Genomic DNA, 18,127 nt, shown 5'->3' on the forward strand with positions numbered 1-18,127 from the left:
GCGGGGGGACGCGGTGTGGGCGGTGGGCGCCTGAGTTGCTACAGCGGTCAGCACCAGAGCTTCTCTGTTTGCCACGGTTAAAAAAAAAAAACAAAAAAACTAATTTCTTGTTAGCAGGTGAGAAAGTTACTCCACAAAATACTAAATACCGTACACTGAAGATCAGTGGTTAGCCAGCACGGGAGGATGTGTAGGCCAAATTGTTCTGTGTTGTCCATCACGGGAGTCGGTGGAGTTAAATTTAGCCCATCGTATGCCAAAGATCTTGAAATCAAGGTAAAATAAGCGTAGATGGGAGAACGATATTTGGGGTTTGTTTTGGTGGGGGTTTTTTTTCCACTTCTATGAAGGCACTAGCCCCAAAACATAGCTTTAGCCTGAGCCTTAGAGCAGTTTTATTTTCAAGGCTTTGGGTTTTTTTTGTTGATTTTAACATTTGCATGGGGGAAGTTTTTCAGAACACGTGCTACAATAAACCTTGAATTCCAGCTGTTCTGGTGTTCTGGATGACTTTTTGTTTCTTTTGGATGAAGAAGATTTGTTTTACAGTAACTGTCCGTATTTTTCTCTCTTTTATTGGTACCTATTTTGCACATACTTATACCCCAGATTTTATGTGGCTTTTTTGTTCTTTACACAATCACGTATTTTGTTTTATTTTTAATCACGTAAACATGAAGGTTCTATGGGATTTAATTACTCATGTATTGCATGTGTCCATTTAGATATATCCAGCATCTTATAGTCAAGTAATATGAAAATATATATGAAATTATTGTACTATAATTTCTTGATCTCGCTTTCATTTAGCTAATAGAGGAAAAACAACTGTTCTGCAAAATTTCTCTTCTACACAAATGAGCATTTTTCTGAAAAAATGTGCTTAAGATACAATGAGTGATGGGAAGATACACAAGCCAAAGCAGGACAGAGGAAAAAAAAAAAATCTAAATTATCTTAAAAATCTCAGATACTGATAAAGATCTGCTGGATAACATTCAGATTGCTTATTCATCCTGGTAACTACTTTTTCCTTTTTGTTTATCCATTTCACTTAATGATTTTCTGTGTATTGTTACAGACATCTCAACAGTGAGCATGCGCTGGATGATAGAAGTACAGCCCAATGTAGAGTACAAATGCAGGTTGTACAGCAGTTAGAGCTACAGGTAAAATAAAATTTATTTTAATATTACCTCAGTATTAATCAAATCCAATTCTCGACAGCAATAAAAAAATGAGTTCTGCTTTTCCCCCTCTGATTGAAAACCAGCTTTCAAAACCTTCTTGTAGTAGTTTTAAAAACGGTCAAAAGAAACTGCAGCTTCATTTCCTCTTTTCTAAACCGTAACTTGAAAAGAAATAGGAAACTTAAACAGGCTGACTGATTGGAAATCCATCAGTATGTATCTAATGCTTTTTATACTCCCCCGGGGGGGCGGAGGGGGGCGAGCAGAATATGGTCCCCTTCGTTTAGAGTTGTTGATACACGGGGAAAATGGTTGATGTTTATTTGAAAACGCTGCATGACCTGGCTTGTTTGGTGGTCTCTCATATACTAATACTCTCCATGTATTACTATTATTACTATTATTTTTTGCCATTTGTAGCAAATAATTTTTTTAAGTGCCAAAAGGGGGTCGATTGGAATATACTGAACGCGATGCAAAGGTGTGAGCTGTTTGTGTACCTGCCTTTCCAAATGCTTTTGAGTCCTTTCTGTCTCCCTGCACCTCGCTGCTCTGGCTGGGCAGCTTTGCCAGTGTGTCTGTGTGTAGGCTAGAGGTTAGCGAAGAAGGGGAAATTAAAACAATGTTGTACATTATATAGTTACCAGCTATTGAAAAACCTATTTTGTATGCAAGACAGCAGTGTAGAGATATATGGAAAGCCTTGGGCTAAGTACAGAAGATAATTACATTTGGAATTTTACTGAGTTAAGTCATTTATAGCTTCAAATAGTTGGAGAGAAAAATCTGCAAAAACACACTTAAACTTCTTGTTGTTACTTTTCAAGATAAGCATTTAAAAAAATGCCTTTTATCTTCTTATCTTACAAATTACCCTTTTTCTTTCATAGATATTTCCTATATTTTACTTTCAGGAACACGCTGGTCATGACACTCTTTCGCTATTAGCTGAAGCAATATAAACTATTTTAATACAAGTTTTATGAAAATCAAACTACCCGTCAGAAAATACCAGACTCTTGCAGAAAATGTTATGAGAAATGGTCTGTTATTTCAACAACTTTCTTGGGAATTAGAGGGGGAAAAAAAAAATCTGCAGTCTTCCTGGTAAACTGAGATATGAGAGAATCTTTTACCAAGATGCAGTAATATTCAGGCTGAAGATAAATCTAGATTCTTCAGTTACAGTCAGCTTGAAAAGCATTAATCCTCTTCTGCAGTCGCTGGGAATGGCTGTGTCTGGCACTACAGGAGGATGCCCTGTGTTAAGGGTTGGACAGGACAGCGATGGTACCTGGTTACCACCTCTCCATAAGCCCTTGACAATATTTGTGAAAGATTTCTCAGCGGTGCATTCTACCAATTGTTGTAAGTGACTAATAGTTACAGCTTCACACCCGTTTAGTGCCGGGGAAACAACTCTTAGCTTAGAGGCATTGCATGGGAAGGCAGCATAAGGTCCTCTAGACAAGAACGTGATTTCGAAGAGGTGTGAGGGCCTGAAAGTTCTGGATTCGTTTTTAACAATCATACTAGCACAGTAGATAGGATGAGCTGGAGACTTAATTTAGACAGGGATGTTGTTAAGAGTGAGACCATCTATGCATTGGCCAGCGAGGACAGGTGGAGGAGGAGCGTGGTCCTGCTTCTGGGATGTACCGGTAACTCCCCTCTTCTCCCTCCCCTTTCGTCCTGTGCATCAGTCCTCTGATACTTTTTAAAAAAAATCTGCCTAAATATGGACGAGAATTTGTCCTCCAGTACCTAGTTCGTCTGGCTGTGACCTGTTTTTGCGCAGAACCGTAATAAAACAGAAGTCTGGCGCAGCAGCAGGGTTTTCAGTGACGTGGTCTGCAGCGCCCAGCGTGCTGTAGCAGGAGCAGTTGGACCAAGACCATTGACCTGATGCTCCCGCGAGGGAGCAGTTACCAGCCGAGTGGTGACAGCAAGCCCTGTGGCCGACTTTGAGTTTTGTGAGCTAGATAGAAGAGGGACCCATAGCCTTTCCCACTTGCCCCACAGTGCTCAGCTCTGACGAGAAGCTTTGCCTTCCAGTGGAGCTATGAAGTATCACATGCTGTTCAGAGTCCAACGCCATGCCGAGATCTAAATGCCACACTATTTCATGCATGTACAGCCCCGTCAAGACGGGTAGAATTCAACAAATTCATTCCATGTGAGGGATGCCTTTCAGGTTTTGAGTGCGACGGACCCAAACGCAAGCCTTTCTTTTTTTTCTTTATGCTCTTACTTATTTTACGCACAACAGTTTTATCAGTGTCATAGACAGAGATAAGTGTAATGTCTTTTAAAGAAAGTAATTTTTAAATGAACTTTTTGAAAAAAACAGGTCAGATCTGTTTTGTGTTTGATTGCAAATGCCCCTTTGCAGAAGTATCTCGAAGCTTTGGTCTCAGCATTTCCCTGACAAACATACTTAAAATATCACAGACAAGGTAGAGATCTTCTCATGTTTCACTTTGTTTAAACCATCTTGACATGATCATTTGTTGCCATTATAAATAGTGAGAATTGGGCTGCTGAGTAAAACACAAACACAGGAACATATCCCTATCCTTAGCTAGACCTTAGCTGGAATAGGACATCCATTTTGCAGCACCACCTTTGAGTGGAAAAACATTTCGGGACAGCAACAAAGTTATGGGAACTTTAAAAAAAGTATCTCTTAATGGGAGAACATGAAGCTAGCTGGCCGTTTTCAGTGTAGTGAAAACACTGCTTGGTCCTGTTTTCGTAAAGCATCCATTGACACTCTTGAAAAGTGGATCCTAAACCTTTCTAGTGCACAGCCTAAGTAGGCACGTGACAGGAGGGAAGAGACTGCGTCTTGGTTGTCTCTTGCATAGCCCATGACTGGTGTCCTTCTCCTTTGTCCTTGTCTGTCCAAAATCCTGCTGCTGAAATGGTCTCCCCTTCCTGTTGATGTGGCCATGTTGCTCCTGTTGAATGCCCTCACTGGGCTTCCATCTTCATGTTCCTGCTCCTTGCCATTATTTTCTCTCTGTTTTTCCTACTGCGGAATTTCTCCATCATCTGTGCCTAACGCCTTTTCCTCTCTTGCTCCTTCGTCACCAGACTCCCATGCTGCCCCCTCACCTTGAGCCCCTTCTGGCCTGGGCTTTCTGTGCCTTCGCTCTCCTGCTTTCCCTACCTTTGTAGTTTTAGGATTTAATCTCTCCAGGGCCAGACATGTGTCTTGGTGTCCAAGTTTGCAAAGCATGTACCTTGCTCTGGGTGTGTTTTTTGTTGAACCACAGTTAGGCACCTACATCATGGTTGTACCCCACCGAGGAGAGGGAGACCTCACAAAATCAGGCTTACCATGAAGAACTGGGTGGCCATCTGGAAACTCCCACCATGCAGGGCTTTCTAAATGGATGTAGAAAAAAAGAATGAGGCAACAGACTGTATTACAGTCCTCAGACCCTCTGCTCAGAGCAGATCCTTTCATACATGGCAGAACAGTCCCTGCCCAAGAACACTGTGAGTCGATCAAGAGCATTTTCCTGCATGTCTACTAACAATCCCCATTTCTGGACCATCTGCACTCCAGTGAGTGCCACCAGTGAGAATTTGCTCCCATCGGTGGCCAAGCAAGCCCTCATGGCTTCTTTTGTATGACCCCACTGACCGGAGGGGCTACTAATGACATTCTGGTTTTATATCGCTACTGCTTCCTGACCTAAGGGAAAAACAGTTTAAAGAAATTCTTAAGATTTTTTTACTTCTCTTCAGTGCTTTGAAACTGAGAGACCTCTATTTTTCATAATTTAAACTCCTGCCTAACTGGGTGAGTGTTTGAATTCCTAGACTATGACAAAATGCTAGCGTGTGTCTGCCTGAAATGTCGAGAGGATCTTTAATAACCTCCATCCACCAGAAACGGCGTTAAAAGCATTGCTAAGATGATGAGTGAAAACACTACAAACACGGACCCCGGCCGTTCGGAGGGAGGTGCACCGCTCCGTTTCGCCGAGGGGGCCCGGAGGAAGCGCTGCAGGGTGTGCCCCGTGCTGCCCGGCTGCCTTTCCCTCCTGCCGCCGCGCTGGTGCAGGCAGGAAGCTTTCAGGTGCCTGCCTTTTATTTATTTTGGCTAGAAGATGTTGTTCTTCTGCAGTAGCCTGCAGACCAGAATTTAATGCACAGATGACCCCGCCAAGCAGCCTGTGTGCCCAGCGACTGCTACGAATGAGCCATTGCACAACAGAGCTGCGCTGAGCTATTTCTGGGTTTTAATTTGTTTTGTGTGAAGCACGGCGGCGGAGGGGTGAGACCTCTCCTTTCTCTGAAGAGGTCCTCAGAGGACTCTCAGAGGGAGAAGTTTCTGCTGCAGCGCTACGATAAGAGCCCGTTGCTGCCCTTCAGCTCTTCTGTGAAGTCCGGCGCAGATCTGGTGATGAGATCGCAGGAGATCTGCTGTAGGTGTCAGGTTTTGTCTCTTGCCATTGAGGGTTTTGACCAAGAAAAGAGCAGCCGTCTGAAAAGCCCAGTGATTTTGCTTTTGCACTTCCAGAGCACACAGTGGTGACACCATTTTTTCCTTTATTTAATTCCCGTCGTGGAAACCCATGTGCCAAGTTTTATCCCATCATGACGCCTTTCTGGCACAGTCAGAAACCCCTCGCTTTGCGAAGAGCAAGACAACCTTGACTGTAGGGTTATGAATGGGGATTTATGACCAAGTCTCCTTTTATATACACTTAGCCCAACTTTACTGCTACAAACAGATGACGGTGATACGGTGGGCAGGTTGTTTAAAGTTTTGCTGGAACGTGAGCACTGTTCTCTTGGCACCAGGAATCTGGCTTGTCTAAAGCAAAAACTCAGCTCTGCAAAAATTGTCATTTGTAAGAACCTGGTCCAAGTTCTGCTGGAAACAGGAGCCTTTATGTTGGGCATGTAGCTTAATAACACCCCCTTTTCATTAGTATTATTTCTTAGTATCTTTCCACTGTATTATATTTGAAGAGCAGCTGGAAAAAGTCCTGTTCGCAGATACAAAAAATTTCTTGTTTCCAAAAATAATGAGATTTAGTGTCTGGCCAGTGCCTTCTAAACACGTTGGGAAGCCATCCTGGCCAAGGATGCATACGGTGTGATCCCAAGGCACCAGCTGCGGCCTGGTGCAGATCTCAACCAAAAATGCAGGAGACCTCCAGAGCAGGCGCTTTGCCCCACTCTTGGGCGTGATGTGACATCGTTCCCGTGGCGTTGGGTGCCCTGAGATGAGTGCTCTGGCGCGGTTCCTGGTGCTCTTAGCCTGTCCCACCCCACCGCCCTCAGGCGGATGCCGAAGGGATGCTGGCAACTCGCCCCGCTGCTCCTGCCCCGTGCTCAGGGTGCCCCTGCTCGGGGTCCCAGCAGGCTGCCCGGGGCGACCTGCCGAGGGGCTGTGCCACCTTCTCAAGTAAAAGCAAGGGGCTTTCTAGAGCCGAGGCCGCCCGCCGTGCCCCGCGGAGGTGCCTCGTGTGGTTTAACCACCACTGCCTCTGCGCTCGCTGCACGTGCCGCAAAGCCTGTACCTGACGTAAAAGCCACGGTCCGCTTGTGCTGCTCGTTTTCTGGTCTGAGAGGAGGCAAACGCATCTCGGAGCCGCTGCCTCGCTTGCTTTCTGCTGCGCCTCCTGAGCCGGCGCGGGGCTGGTTAATAAACATGATTCACTGTTGTCTTTTAGCTGTCAGGGCTAGAGTGAAGCTCTTGGTGCCGGCAGGTCTAGCTCTTCTCACTCGAGGGCTAATGCATTTTGCTTTGGGAAATAGTGACACCCAGCACCGCGCGTTGGCTTTACCTCATGAATAGACCATATACAATTTCCAAACTACTCAGCAATAAAACTCTTGTGTCTCATGCCTCGGTGCCAGCTGCTTAATTAGGAATAAGCAGAGGCTGGGTTTTATTCGTATGAGTAACAGAGGATATTTTTTTCCTCCCTTTCAGCTTGCAAAAGATAAAGAGCGCCTGCAAGCCATGATGACACACCTGCATGTGAAGTCAACTGAACCAAAAGCCACCCCTCAGCCCGTAAGTACCGAACTGTGCCGAGCACAAACAAAACCTCACGATAAACCTCTCTTTCCTGTTCCCCACCGGAGCGCGTGACGCGAAGCGTGGCCCGCTCCGGAGCCCGCCTTGGTGAGGAGATGCGAAGCGCTGCTTTGCAGGAGGCAATGCCACCCGCACCCGCGTTTCATCGTCCCCCTCTCTTCAGGGCATTTGAAAGAAGTTTTGCTTAAAAGCCGATGCATTCGGCCTTTTTCTGGCCTCGCGTACTAGCCTGCAAGTCGCTTTGCATCAGTCCGACTTGCATGAAATCTTAGGAAGTGTTAGGAAGGAGATGTAATTAAATTAGATTTAGTATATTTATTTTGCTTTCTCCCTGTCTGACAGACATTTACGGTAGAAGAGACTCTAGCTGCATGTTTTGATGATAGTCACGGTTACCCAGTATCAGGTTTTACACTGTTGAAACAGAGAAGGGAAGCCTTCTCTGCCCCAGATTGCCCTTTACAAAAGGGAGTGTGGGGGAAGCAAGTGGCTTAGCAGCCCAAGGCAACCCCTGGGTACCCCCAAACCCGGGCAAATCCACCATCTCATTCCCTGACCAAAATGACTCTTCTTCAGCTGTTGTTTTCTCTCAACCTCTTAATGCTGAAAATGTTCCTCAGAGCTTCCAACGATTATTCAAAATGGAGAGAGTGCTTTGCTTCTTGATTTTAAGATTTGTAAGATTTAAAGGTACACTGGCTTTATTTGATTTTGCTTTGAGTCATTGTGTGAAAATTAATTGAGCGTTGACAATCTATAGTTAGTACTAGCAATTTTAATCAATATGCAATGATGCAGCATAATGACAAAGTATTGGTTTATCTGTTTTGACTGATTTTTTTTTCTATAAATAAAGCAAACACACACCCATATATGTGTGATTTATGGTGATAGAAATAAAAAGGAGTCAGACTATTAACCCAGCAAATATGGTAGCCTGCCAAGATGCAGTTGGTAGACAAAATTAATGTCTGAAACAGAACACATTACAGAGATAGAGAACATAAAATCATTAAACACTTCGCGCAGCACCCATTTTTACTAGAAAAGGATTTCTCAGTTTCCATGTAGTTGGAAATAAATGGCTGCAGAAGTGCATAGGGAGGCTACTAGACAGAAAATTGTAGGCTATTCAGCAACACTGGAGCAGATGTCAAAGTCAGCGGGAAATTTCGGTGCCTTCTTGGAGAGAGTTGAGTGGTAGGTATAAACCCTTCCATTTAAGCTGTTGAGACACTGAAAATTGCTCGATCCAGTGGATACCAGCCCTCTAGAGTAGAAAATACTTACAGTGTCTATAAAAATAGCATTCTTCTAGTTCCTCGCATCCATCTCGACCTGAATGCAAATGCTTCAGCGCATTGTTGGCAAAGTATGTAGACCCAACAGAATGGGGAGGAGGTTTGGTTTCTATAGCTCTTACTGGATTAAAAATTAAAACAGCGGAATAATCTGGGAGTCTCAAAGCACTCTGCCTTGAGGTCTTTCATAACAGCGGTGCCCCTCAGGAGGAAGGATTAAAACTAAAGGGAGGAAATCATAAGAAGGTGAGCAGCGTTTGGCAAGGCAGCTCGTGATCGATGCTCAGCCGCGGAGGGCAGGAAGCTTTCGCGGGTGTTGTAGGCTACGGAGATACCAGGCGGTGTCGCCATGAAGATTAGTGTTAACAGCTAATAAACAGGGAAAAGCAGTGGGAAAAAAGGGGGGGAAAAAAAGTGAACGCAGGGGGAAGAGGGCTGTCTTGATTAGTATTAAAAATGTTTTACATTCTGTAAAATTATAGCTTTGTTGGGGACCTCCTACTAAATTTATTTTTAACTGCTCTATTGAAAATTCTGTACCACTAGTCAACATTATCTCTCAGTTGCTCAGCACAGTGTTTCTTTATTAAAAGAAATAGGCATGAATATTTTTGACTGAAAAATTAATAGCTTTTGAATTCATACACAGCAGGTTTTCTTTTGCAAAGAAGTCCAATATCGCTGCACAGCACTTCTATAACCATTTATTTAGAGTCCAAGTCAAACCTTTGACAGCGAGAGCAGTGTTACAAGCCAACATAAAGAACTCCAAGATGTAAACCAACAATAGGCAGTCTGTGTGAGGTTTGCCATTGTCAAATACATAGATTGTTTGGATTAGTTTATGTAAATGTACTGTTGTATTACCCTTTGGAAAAAAAAAGATCACATTTGTGTATGAAAAGTGGTTTCGTTCACAGGCAGCATTATAAATTCCTTATCCTTTAACTTACATGTTAGAAGTAAAAATTGGTGCCTGACAGGCCTATATTGTGTGGCACTCTGTTGTTGGATTGAAACTGCCTTCTTTTCATTTATTGAAATATAGAAAAATTTATTATAGATACCATCTGATAAATCAGAAATTATTAAAATATGTATAGGTGAAGCATTTGAAAATTAATTATAAAATGTAGAAGTATAGTCTTTTGCATAAATTGTGCTCTCCTAGTGAAAAAAATACACAGGCATCGCACAGACTGTGCTAGACCCTAGTCCTTTTAACTCAGTGGGATAGGACTTTGGTAAAAAGATCTGATGACCATTATTGCAGTGCAAAGTATTCTTTACATCCAGTAATTAATTTTTTTTTTTGCCAACATAACTAATGCAAGGTGTATGTTAGAATTAATATATTACGGTACATTGGTGATTTTAAAGGGAAGAGCGGCTGCGAATCCAAGCATAGCAGTGAATTGGGATTTAAAATTACAGCCTTTTCATGACTGAGGAAATGTTTTTATTCTGCTTGAAGGATCTTAATGCTTGTTTTTAAACTATTTTGTTACCGGCAGGTAAAATTGGTGACCGAGCGTCTGTGTTAACCGCGTGCCATTTGTCATCCACGCTGACCGTTGGTACCATCTTTGCCTTTTGGGCTTCAGGCAGGAGTTGAGCGGCTGGTTTTGGACCAGTTGGACCACAGCCGGTTTCTTGGTGGTTATGCATCAATTCAAAACCCGCCCGGCTTCTGGGAAGGGTTGCTTGTCCAGTCTAGCCATGTCCATCCATCACACCCCCACCTTCGGGTGGCTTTAGCTCCTTGCAGTAATTTTGACCTTGGGACGGGCGGTGGAGCGGCCCGCGCATTTCGCTACGCCGGTCCGCCGCGGCATCTGTTCGGTGAGGCTCTTTAGTCCTGTTAAAGCCGGTGAGGTTTAAGCGCGTTCTCGTGTAGCGTAGTGGGGGTGGCCCAAGCTGGCGGCGGGCGGGCGCGTACGCGGGGAGGTGGCCGCCGATGTCGGGCGCGCTCTTCGCTGCTGCCGGGGTGCTGCGGGGCAGCCGGGGGGGCGGCTGGGAGGGAGAGCACGTCAGGAGCTGGGGCAGGGCTAAGCGCCTTCTTCAGAAACGTCCCGCTGTACGATTCGGATGTCCAGCGGTGCAGCGCTTTGAAAGAAAAGCGGAGGTGTCTCACAACGCTTGGAACGCACAGAGTTGTTCTGGTGCTGCTACAGGTGTGGTTTTGGGGAGACTAAAGGGCCTGAGTAAAGTGAGAACAAAGCTGTCTGTGAAGGAGTGCGCTCGGACGCGTTTTTGTGAGGTGAATTTGTTTCAAGGTAAGAAAAGAACAAAACCCGCAGCACCAAAGAACAATGATTTCTCAGGAATTATCGTTCTGGTTTTGCTATTAAGATGCCTTCCCTTACATGCTATTTTCATTGGTGTTAGTGATCAGCATAATAGGTTGAAATGGAAATGTGCTTTCTTTTGGGGGATTAACTAACGTCGAAGTTCATAGGAAGGGAAGGAAAAGGAAAAAGCCATCAACCAACAAGTAATTCTGCAAACTAGGTGCTATAGCCATCTTTTAAAAATAGACAAAAAACTTTCAAAGAACCTTTTGGCACTTTAAATAAAACGCACTGTTAGATATCCCTTCTTTAATGTATTTTTTTAGCCTAACCATAGCAGTTACGATTGTTTTGAAATACTGTTTTTAGCAACTGTAATAACAAAGCATTAAAAAAAAAATAGTCTTTTAACTGTTGAGGTAATGACTGAGCATTTTAGCTGCTGTGTACTTTATAGTTCGAAAAAATAACGATACGCAGCAATAAAGAGAGATTCTCAAGCACAACAAAAGCTGTTTTTATATACTGGTTTTCATTAAGTCTCACTCCTCAGCTTCGGTTTCCTTAGTGTTCCTGCCAATAACAACACCTGCTAAGTGAGCGCTGCTGCCAGGCTCTGCATCTAGAACACTGGTGTGTCCGGGCTGAAACGGGAGAGGCAGGCGCAGCAGTTAACGAAGGTTTGGGCCCAGCGTTGGCTTTCTCTCCCACCCTTGGCGTCAAGAAAAGGAGTCTCTGCTCCAGAGCATTTCACTCCCAGGAACTTGGTCCAGATAAACCCCCGGCCCCGGCTGGGACCAGAGCGGCAGCATCCGTCGCAGAGGAGCCGCTGCCCTGCAGCAGTGCGTATGGCCCCAGCGTGACACTTGGAAATATATCTATTTTTTTTCTTTTAAAAGAGTTGCGGGGGCTTTTTTGACGCAGCCGCTATTGTCATGTAAAATGTTTACACAAAAAGAAATCAGACTGAGCCTTTAATGGGAGAGCCACTTAATGGAAATCTGTTTTATGGGGTGAAGGAGAGGGTTACCTCGCTGCCTTGTTTATATCCGAAGAAAAAAAAAAAAGAAAATGACTCGGTCTTCACCTTTAATAGGAAGACATGACTATTTCTTGAAAGGGAAGGTTAATAATAAAATCCTAAGCAGGATATTGAACACTGAACCAATTACGGCATTTATGATTAAGTTAAAACAGGATGAGGAACTGTTCTCAAAAAAACCAATACTGAAACACCCAACAAGGTTCAGTGACTGAATTCGCAGAATCTTAGGACCTAAAACTTGCGGGGTTTGGTGGTTTTTCTGTTGTTTTTCTTTTTCCTTCTTGTTTCTTTTTGTTTTGTTTTTTTCTTTGTTTGGTTTGGTTTTGCGTTTTTTGTTGGGTTTGTTTTTTTTTTTTTAAGGCTAGAGGAAATCCTCTCTCCCCCCATGCCCAGTACAAACATACAAAAACATTTACCGCTTTGGTGCAAGGGCTGTACGCTCCGGTGGACTTGGAGGGTGCCCCGCATCGTGCCTTACTGCAGGGCAAGAGTTCTTGCTCATTGAAGTGCTAACTCTGACTTAGGCTCCCTCCCCTCTGACAGCAGCGATACCTCATCCAAAAAATTACAGTATGTGGGAAACGGGCTGTGTACGAAATGACCAGCGCAAACAATTTTTCTAATCATAGTAACCTGTTTTTAAATAGAAAATGCAAACAGGGAGAAACCGTGTCAAGTTTCCATCAGGAAAAGAAACCCTCCCAGCCCGGTCCCTCCCTGATCTCTGCCCTGCGCAATCATCCACGGGCGCTTTCGCGTTTCTAATTGACGCCAATATTAAGATTTAATAGTTTACCATTCAGATTAATAATTCAAGATGGCAACAAAACCAACACCATTCATAATTTGTTATTCTGCTCTAATTCACGACTGATTTTTCGGCCTCTGCACCGTAGATGCCACAGAGAAGGCGGCAGCGAAGGTCTGCGGAGGGAGCGCAGCCCTCTCCTCCCTCGCCCTAGCTTGTGTTTTGGTAGCGGCACCAGCAGGGATCAGAGCCCGGCTGGAAGAGCAGAGTGTCATCAAATAAAACACGGAAAAAGGAAAAACTTTGCTAGCGATCGACAAGGTCGTGTTTCATTAACTTGTTGGTTCAGGCTCGCAAATGGTCGTCGGAGGTGAAACGCAGCAGACTCGCTGCGTTCCAGCTTTTTGTTCTCTCTTTCCTCGCAGACTGCAGTCATGTTTAATTTGGAAACTGGGCTCCTTTGGCAAATTAGCAATTAGAACAATTTTGTGGGAATATGTATATGTGTCATTAGTTTTCCTGCAAATTAATAGCGAGAGCAGAGGTCAGGCAGAAATTTTCCACTTGACTGCAGCTCCTCTGTTGAGATTTGGCACTTTGTTTTGGAACGGCCACAGCTGCTCAAAGCCACAGTCTTCCTTTAGGAACTGTCTTTTAATTAGTTTACCTCATAGCCATTATTACAAATATTACTGCCTCCCCTCCTTGAAATAAAATTACTGTTTCTACAAAATATTCCGGTGACATCTTGCACCACTGCACATTGATGGTGGGGTCACTCGGATGCAGCGTTTAATCATTAGATCACCTCCATAAGCATCTCCTAATTAGAGTCCTTACAATACAATTTTATCTGGTAATTAGCTGAGATTGGCTGCTTCCTCTGTAGCTTATTAGTGGCAGCCCAGCAGTGGGTGTGAATCGCAGTGTCATTTGTCAAGCCTGTTAAAGCCCCCCCCTTTGCTCGTCCTCGTCTGCGTTTATTCCTAGTTGCTACCTACGCTGAAAAGCCTAAAGAAATTTAACTCCATTCAAATTCTTGAAGCGGGGAACGCTGACCTTTGCGGGGCCTTTCGCGCAGTTTCCTAGTAGAAACAGGCTAAATGTTAAGTTTTTACGCGCTAAAAAAGGAAGGGGACGCTTTTGAAGTGGAGTAGTTGGAGCCGTAATGATGAAGCAGGAGCAGCGATCTTTCCGACAGGAGGGCCCGGCTGCCGAGCCCGCGCTGGAGACGGGCACTTAAAATTGATGCGGATTTGCTCGCGGTTATTGGACTGTTAAAATGTCCATTTAGAAACTGAGATAAAATACAGTAGATTTAATTTCATGGTGAGACCTGTCAGTTGGACTATTATTATCGTCACTGGTCCTTTTATCGTATGTAATAGATGGATAGATGGATAACAGGGAGACATTACTATATACGTGTCCCTAATCAGTGTCCTTAAATCACGCCAGTCAACAAGCGGACGGGGCTCTCGGCAGCGGCACGCAGCGGCCGTGCCCGGCGCCGCCGGGGTTCGAACAGGCGCGCTCGCACGTAGCGGTTCACGCTGGCGCGGGACTCCCGGGGAAACGGCTACCCGTATTTCACCGCCTTTCGCGATCCCTCGCTGGGTTCGCGCTCTCCGGCTTCGCCACGAAGCGTTAAATATTTGCCGTCGGAAGGCGAGGCGTCGTTTGTAATCGCCTGCACAGAAGCGCGGGTGTCTGCAGGGCTGCTGCTCGCCGCATCCTTCCCTTGGAGCGGCGCTCCAGCGGCCGGAGCATCCCCCGGCTTGCTCCGTCTCGCCGCCGGGAGGGAAAAGCAATCACAATTTATCTGTCCCTCCGCTGCGCCCTTTCTGTGGGCGACAGGCTTTTTGTGTCGGTATCGTTCCGTCACGTTGGAGCCCTTTATTTCCCCCTACCTTTGCTTTGGATGAATCGCGTTGTTTTTAGAAAGAGATGTTACTTGTGGCTGTTAGCTCGTACGAGGGATGCTAATAGGAGTTTTCTTATCTGGTTACTTTCACAGGAGGAGAATTAATACAGTGCCTTATGGATAAACATGAGATGTTTGGGGGCATATCTGAGTAGTGTGCCGTGCCTTCATCTGTAAAGGTTTCATGTCCAGCAAAAAGGAATTTTAATCACGAACAAAAGTTGTAAAATTCTGGCCCTGTTAAATTCAGTAGGAATTTTGCTACCGACTTCAGTGGGGTCAGGATTTCACCAATACTATTCGCAAAACCGCCTAAGGGAAGGAAATGTGGAAGTAGTCAAAGAGCCCCTTTCTCCGTCGTCGTTTCTGATGTCGTAGTTAGGAGATCGGGTTGTTTGTTTCAAATACTTCAGCGGGAGTGACCTATTGAGACGGAGCATCGTCTTTCAAAGGGTGTTGTAGGGCAAAAAGAAAGGGTCGGGGAGGAATGTGGATGCTGGTTGTATAAATAGGGTTGTGTATCAAAAACGCCTGAGCCGGGGCTGGGTTTCGTACGCAGTCCCAGAGGCAGTCGTGTTTTACAGCCTGCTGTGGCACGCTGCCGTTTGTCCGGGGCTGGGCTTCGCGCAGGTAACGCTGATGCCTCCCGTCCTGGGAGAAAAAAATAAAAGGAAGAGTGGTGCCACTGCTGCTGGGCTGAATGCTTGCAGTATTTCATGCAGTGTGATTAATTAAATTATTCCAGTGTTAACCTACTCTGGGCTTTGCTTTTAAAATGGATGAATGGGGGGGTGGGACGGCGACACACAGCCCAAATGCTGAAGAGAAAGAATGCGTTTCTTCCTAGTACATCCCTAGGAAAGTCTCGCCTTTTCTTTTAAGCCTGATGCCTGCAATGAAATATCCAAGAAGATTGATTAGGAGCCGTGCATAATGATAGCGTGGAAATAAGAGACGTGCGGGGTTTAGATTGTGAAACAATGGAACTAAAATAAAATATTAAAATGATTATGTACTGTGTGAGATCTTGTTTTAAGTTTTAGATAAAAATTCGCAATTTGTAGTTCTGGCAGCAGGCTACATTATTCTCTTTTTAAATCTCTCAGAAATGTAGGTATTTATTGCCCTTTACTGGTTCCTAATGGAGAGTTACTACAGCACTTTGTGCCGAAGGAAGCTTGGGCTCTCCTGTCTGCTTCGAACTGAGGAAGACGCCGTTATCGAGAATTTTCTCTGCAGCCCTTAATTAGCCAGAAGGACCGTTTGTAACGAAATCCTCCTCCTTCCTTCCGCAGCTGAATCTGGTATCGAGCGTCACGCTTTCCAAGACTGCATCCGAGGCGTCTCCGCAGAGCTTACCTCATACTCCCACCACCCCGACTGCGCCCATCACTCCCGTCACGCAGGGACCGTCGGTCATCACTACCACGAGCATGCACAACGTCGGACCCATACGGAGGCGGTACTCGGATAAATACAACGTCCCCATTTCTTCAGGTAAAGGGGTTCTGGTGGCGCAGCCCCTTTGGTCGGGCAGCTGGCTGTTGCCCGCAGCGCGGCAGCGGCAGGCTGTGATGATAACAGAACAACTGCTCTTATTTAGCAGATATTGCCCAGAACCAAGAATTTTATAAGAACGCAGAAGTTAGACCACCATTCACGTATGCATCTTTAATTAGACAGGTAAGCTGAGCCGAACACGCACATTTAGATTAGGAAAAAAAAAATCTCCCTATATGTGCACACTCTGGATTAAATAGATTTTCAAACCTTTGGTATGTAAGCGTGCTCAAATGCTCAAACCTTTACTATAAGGGTTTTTAGAACTGCAATATATAACATAATTGCTTTTGATTAAGTATTACAATACGATGTGATTATTAGGAAATTCATTTCACACAACAGTGAAAATGAGCCTGTTTAAAGATGGCAAGTCAATTATCACAAGCTACAGTAATCTCTGATCCCTAGAATTAATCTGAGCTCTAAATAATTACTGAGCTTTAATCAGCTAGTGAAATGTTTTGCATTTCTCTTTGATTCTGCTTTATGAATGACTAATAAATTAATATTTCTGTAAGGAAACAGAAATAAAAACTCAAAACAATTAGATAATTCCATTTTGAATTTTGCCATTGAACTGTTAAATACAGCCATTAATCTTAGTTCATATTGTGAAAACCCTCCTTTGGATTTTTTGCTCCAAATCTCTCCTTTCTTCCTTTCTTCCTTTCTTCCCTTTTTGTATCTGGTAAAGTAAAACTGTGAGTGTATTTTGTACTGGTGTGCTCGTATCTGATCTAGCAATCACTTTGCTTCACAAGGCCATCCTCGAATCTCCAGAAAAACAGCTAACACTAAATGAAATCTACAACTGGTTCACGCGAATGTTTGCTTACTTCAGACGCAACGCGGCGACGTGGAAGGTAAGCCTTAGCCCGCCTGTCCCTCTTGTCTTCGATATCTGACATGTACAGAATAGACGTTGCTGATGACATAACAAATTATAACGACATGTGGACATGAAAATTTAGATCGGCAGTTTTGACACACACTGGGTGCCTTATCTGCAGGAACAATTTGATATTTGGCAGAAAAATTCTTCTGCCTTTGAAAACCACTAATTGAATCTCCATTATTGGCTTTTATGTTCTGTGATTATGCCACGAGTTCCTCTGTGTGGTTGCTGCTAGCAGTGAAACTCAAGCCCTTCAGCTGGAACGTATTAGGAAAAAAAAAAATGAAAAGAGGTGAAGTTACTGTGTCAATAGAAGACATACTGTTTGTCTTTTTAGTTATGCAGACTGTAATCACAAAACCCACCTTTTTTGCTAGGATCTATAGATCAGTGGATTTCTTTCCTCAATCAGTTGACTCTTAACTACATGTACAGATCCGTTATAAACTTCGTCTTTTTTTTTTTTTCAATCACACAGCAGAAGCTTATTGAACATAATATGCAAGAAGGAAGCTTCACAATAAGAAACGTGTTTACCAGAAATAAACTTGATATTTGGCACTTTAATTTCCTACCGTAACTATCTCACATAGTGTTAGGTAAGAGGTCCAGGGAGTTGATTTTATTTTATATTTTGGGGGACCACTCCTTCCCTTATATGTAGCATTATAATAACCACAGTGGCTTCTGAAGCTAGTGCAATTACAACTTAATGAATCAGATAACAGGATCTTGTATTGCTGTGAAAATTGCAGCCCTGGTACTTTGAGCCTCTCTTAATCTGGACAGCTCTGTTGCTCTCGACCAACTTCACATGACTAGGTAGGATGAGTATGTCCCATACATGCTGTTTCATCAGCTCTTTCTGTTTTTCCTGTCTCAGCCTGCATTTAGGATTAGTTCCTTCACAGAGGATGGAGCTAAAAATGGTCCTTGGAAGTTAACCTGGTTTTTAGTAGCCTGTTTTGCTTTTAATTCAGATCCCAGCACAATTTTGTGCATTTTCAACCTCGGTCCAGAAGCTCTTAGGTTCAGGAAAAGTCTCTGTGATTGCTGCTTTGATTCTTCCCTGCAGTTGGAAAACATGAGCAATGTTTCACTTT

At 44.1% G+C, this 18,127-nt stretch overlaps 1 protein-coding gene across 1 annotated transcript in view; it reads left to right on the forward strand.

Moving 5' to 3' along the window:
• Window positions 1-18,127, forward strand: part of FOXP1 (forkhead box P1) — a gene marked incomplete at its 5' end in the record, with an annotated part of 164,421 nt that overhangs the window by 129,599 nt on the left and 16,695 nt on the right. Inside the window, 5 exons of the mRNA XM_082004482.1 lie at window positions 1,082-1,169; window positions 7,150-7,233; window positions 15,862-16,063; window positions 16,170-16,249; window positions 16,891-16,992. Coding sequence (XP_081860608.1) covers window positions 1,082-1,169; window positions 7,150-7,233; window positions 15,862-16,063; window positions 16,170-16,249; window positions 16,891-16,992 — 556 coding nt within the window. The remainder of the gene's footprint in view (window positions 1-1,081; window positions 1,170-7,149; window positions 7,234-15,861; window positions 16,064-16,169; window positions 16,250-16,890; window positions 16,993-18,127) is intronic.

The sequence above is a fragment of the Phaethon aethereus genome (assembly GCF_964289735.1).
Source record: "Phaethon aethereus genome assembly, chromosome: 11".
Classification (NCBI taxonomy): Eukaryota; Metazoa; Chordata; class Aves; order Phaethontiformes; family Phaethontidae; genus Phaethon; species Phaethon aethereus.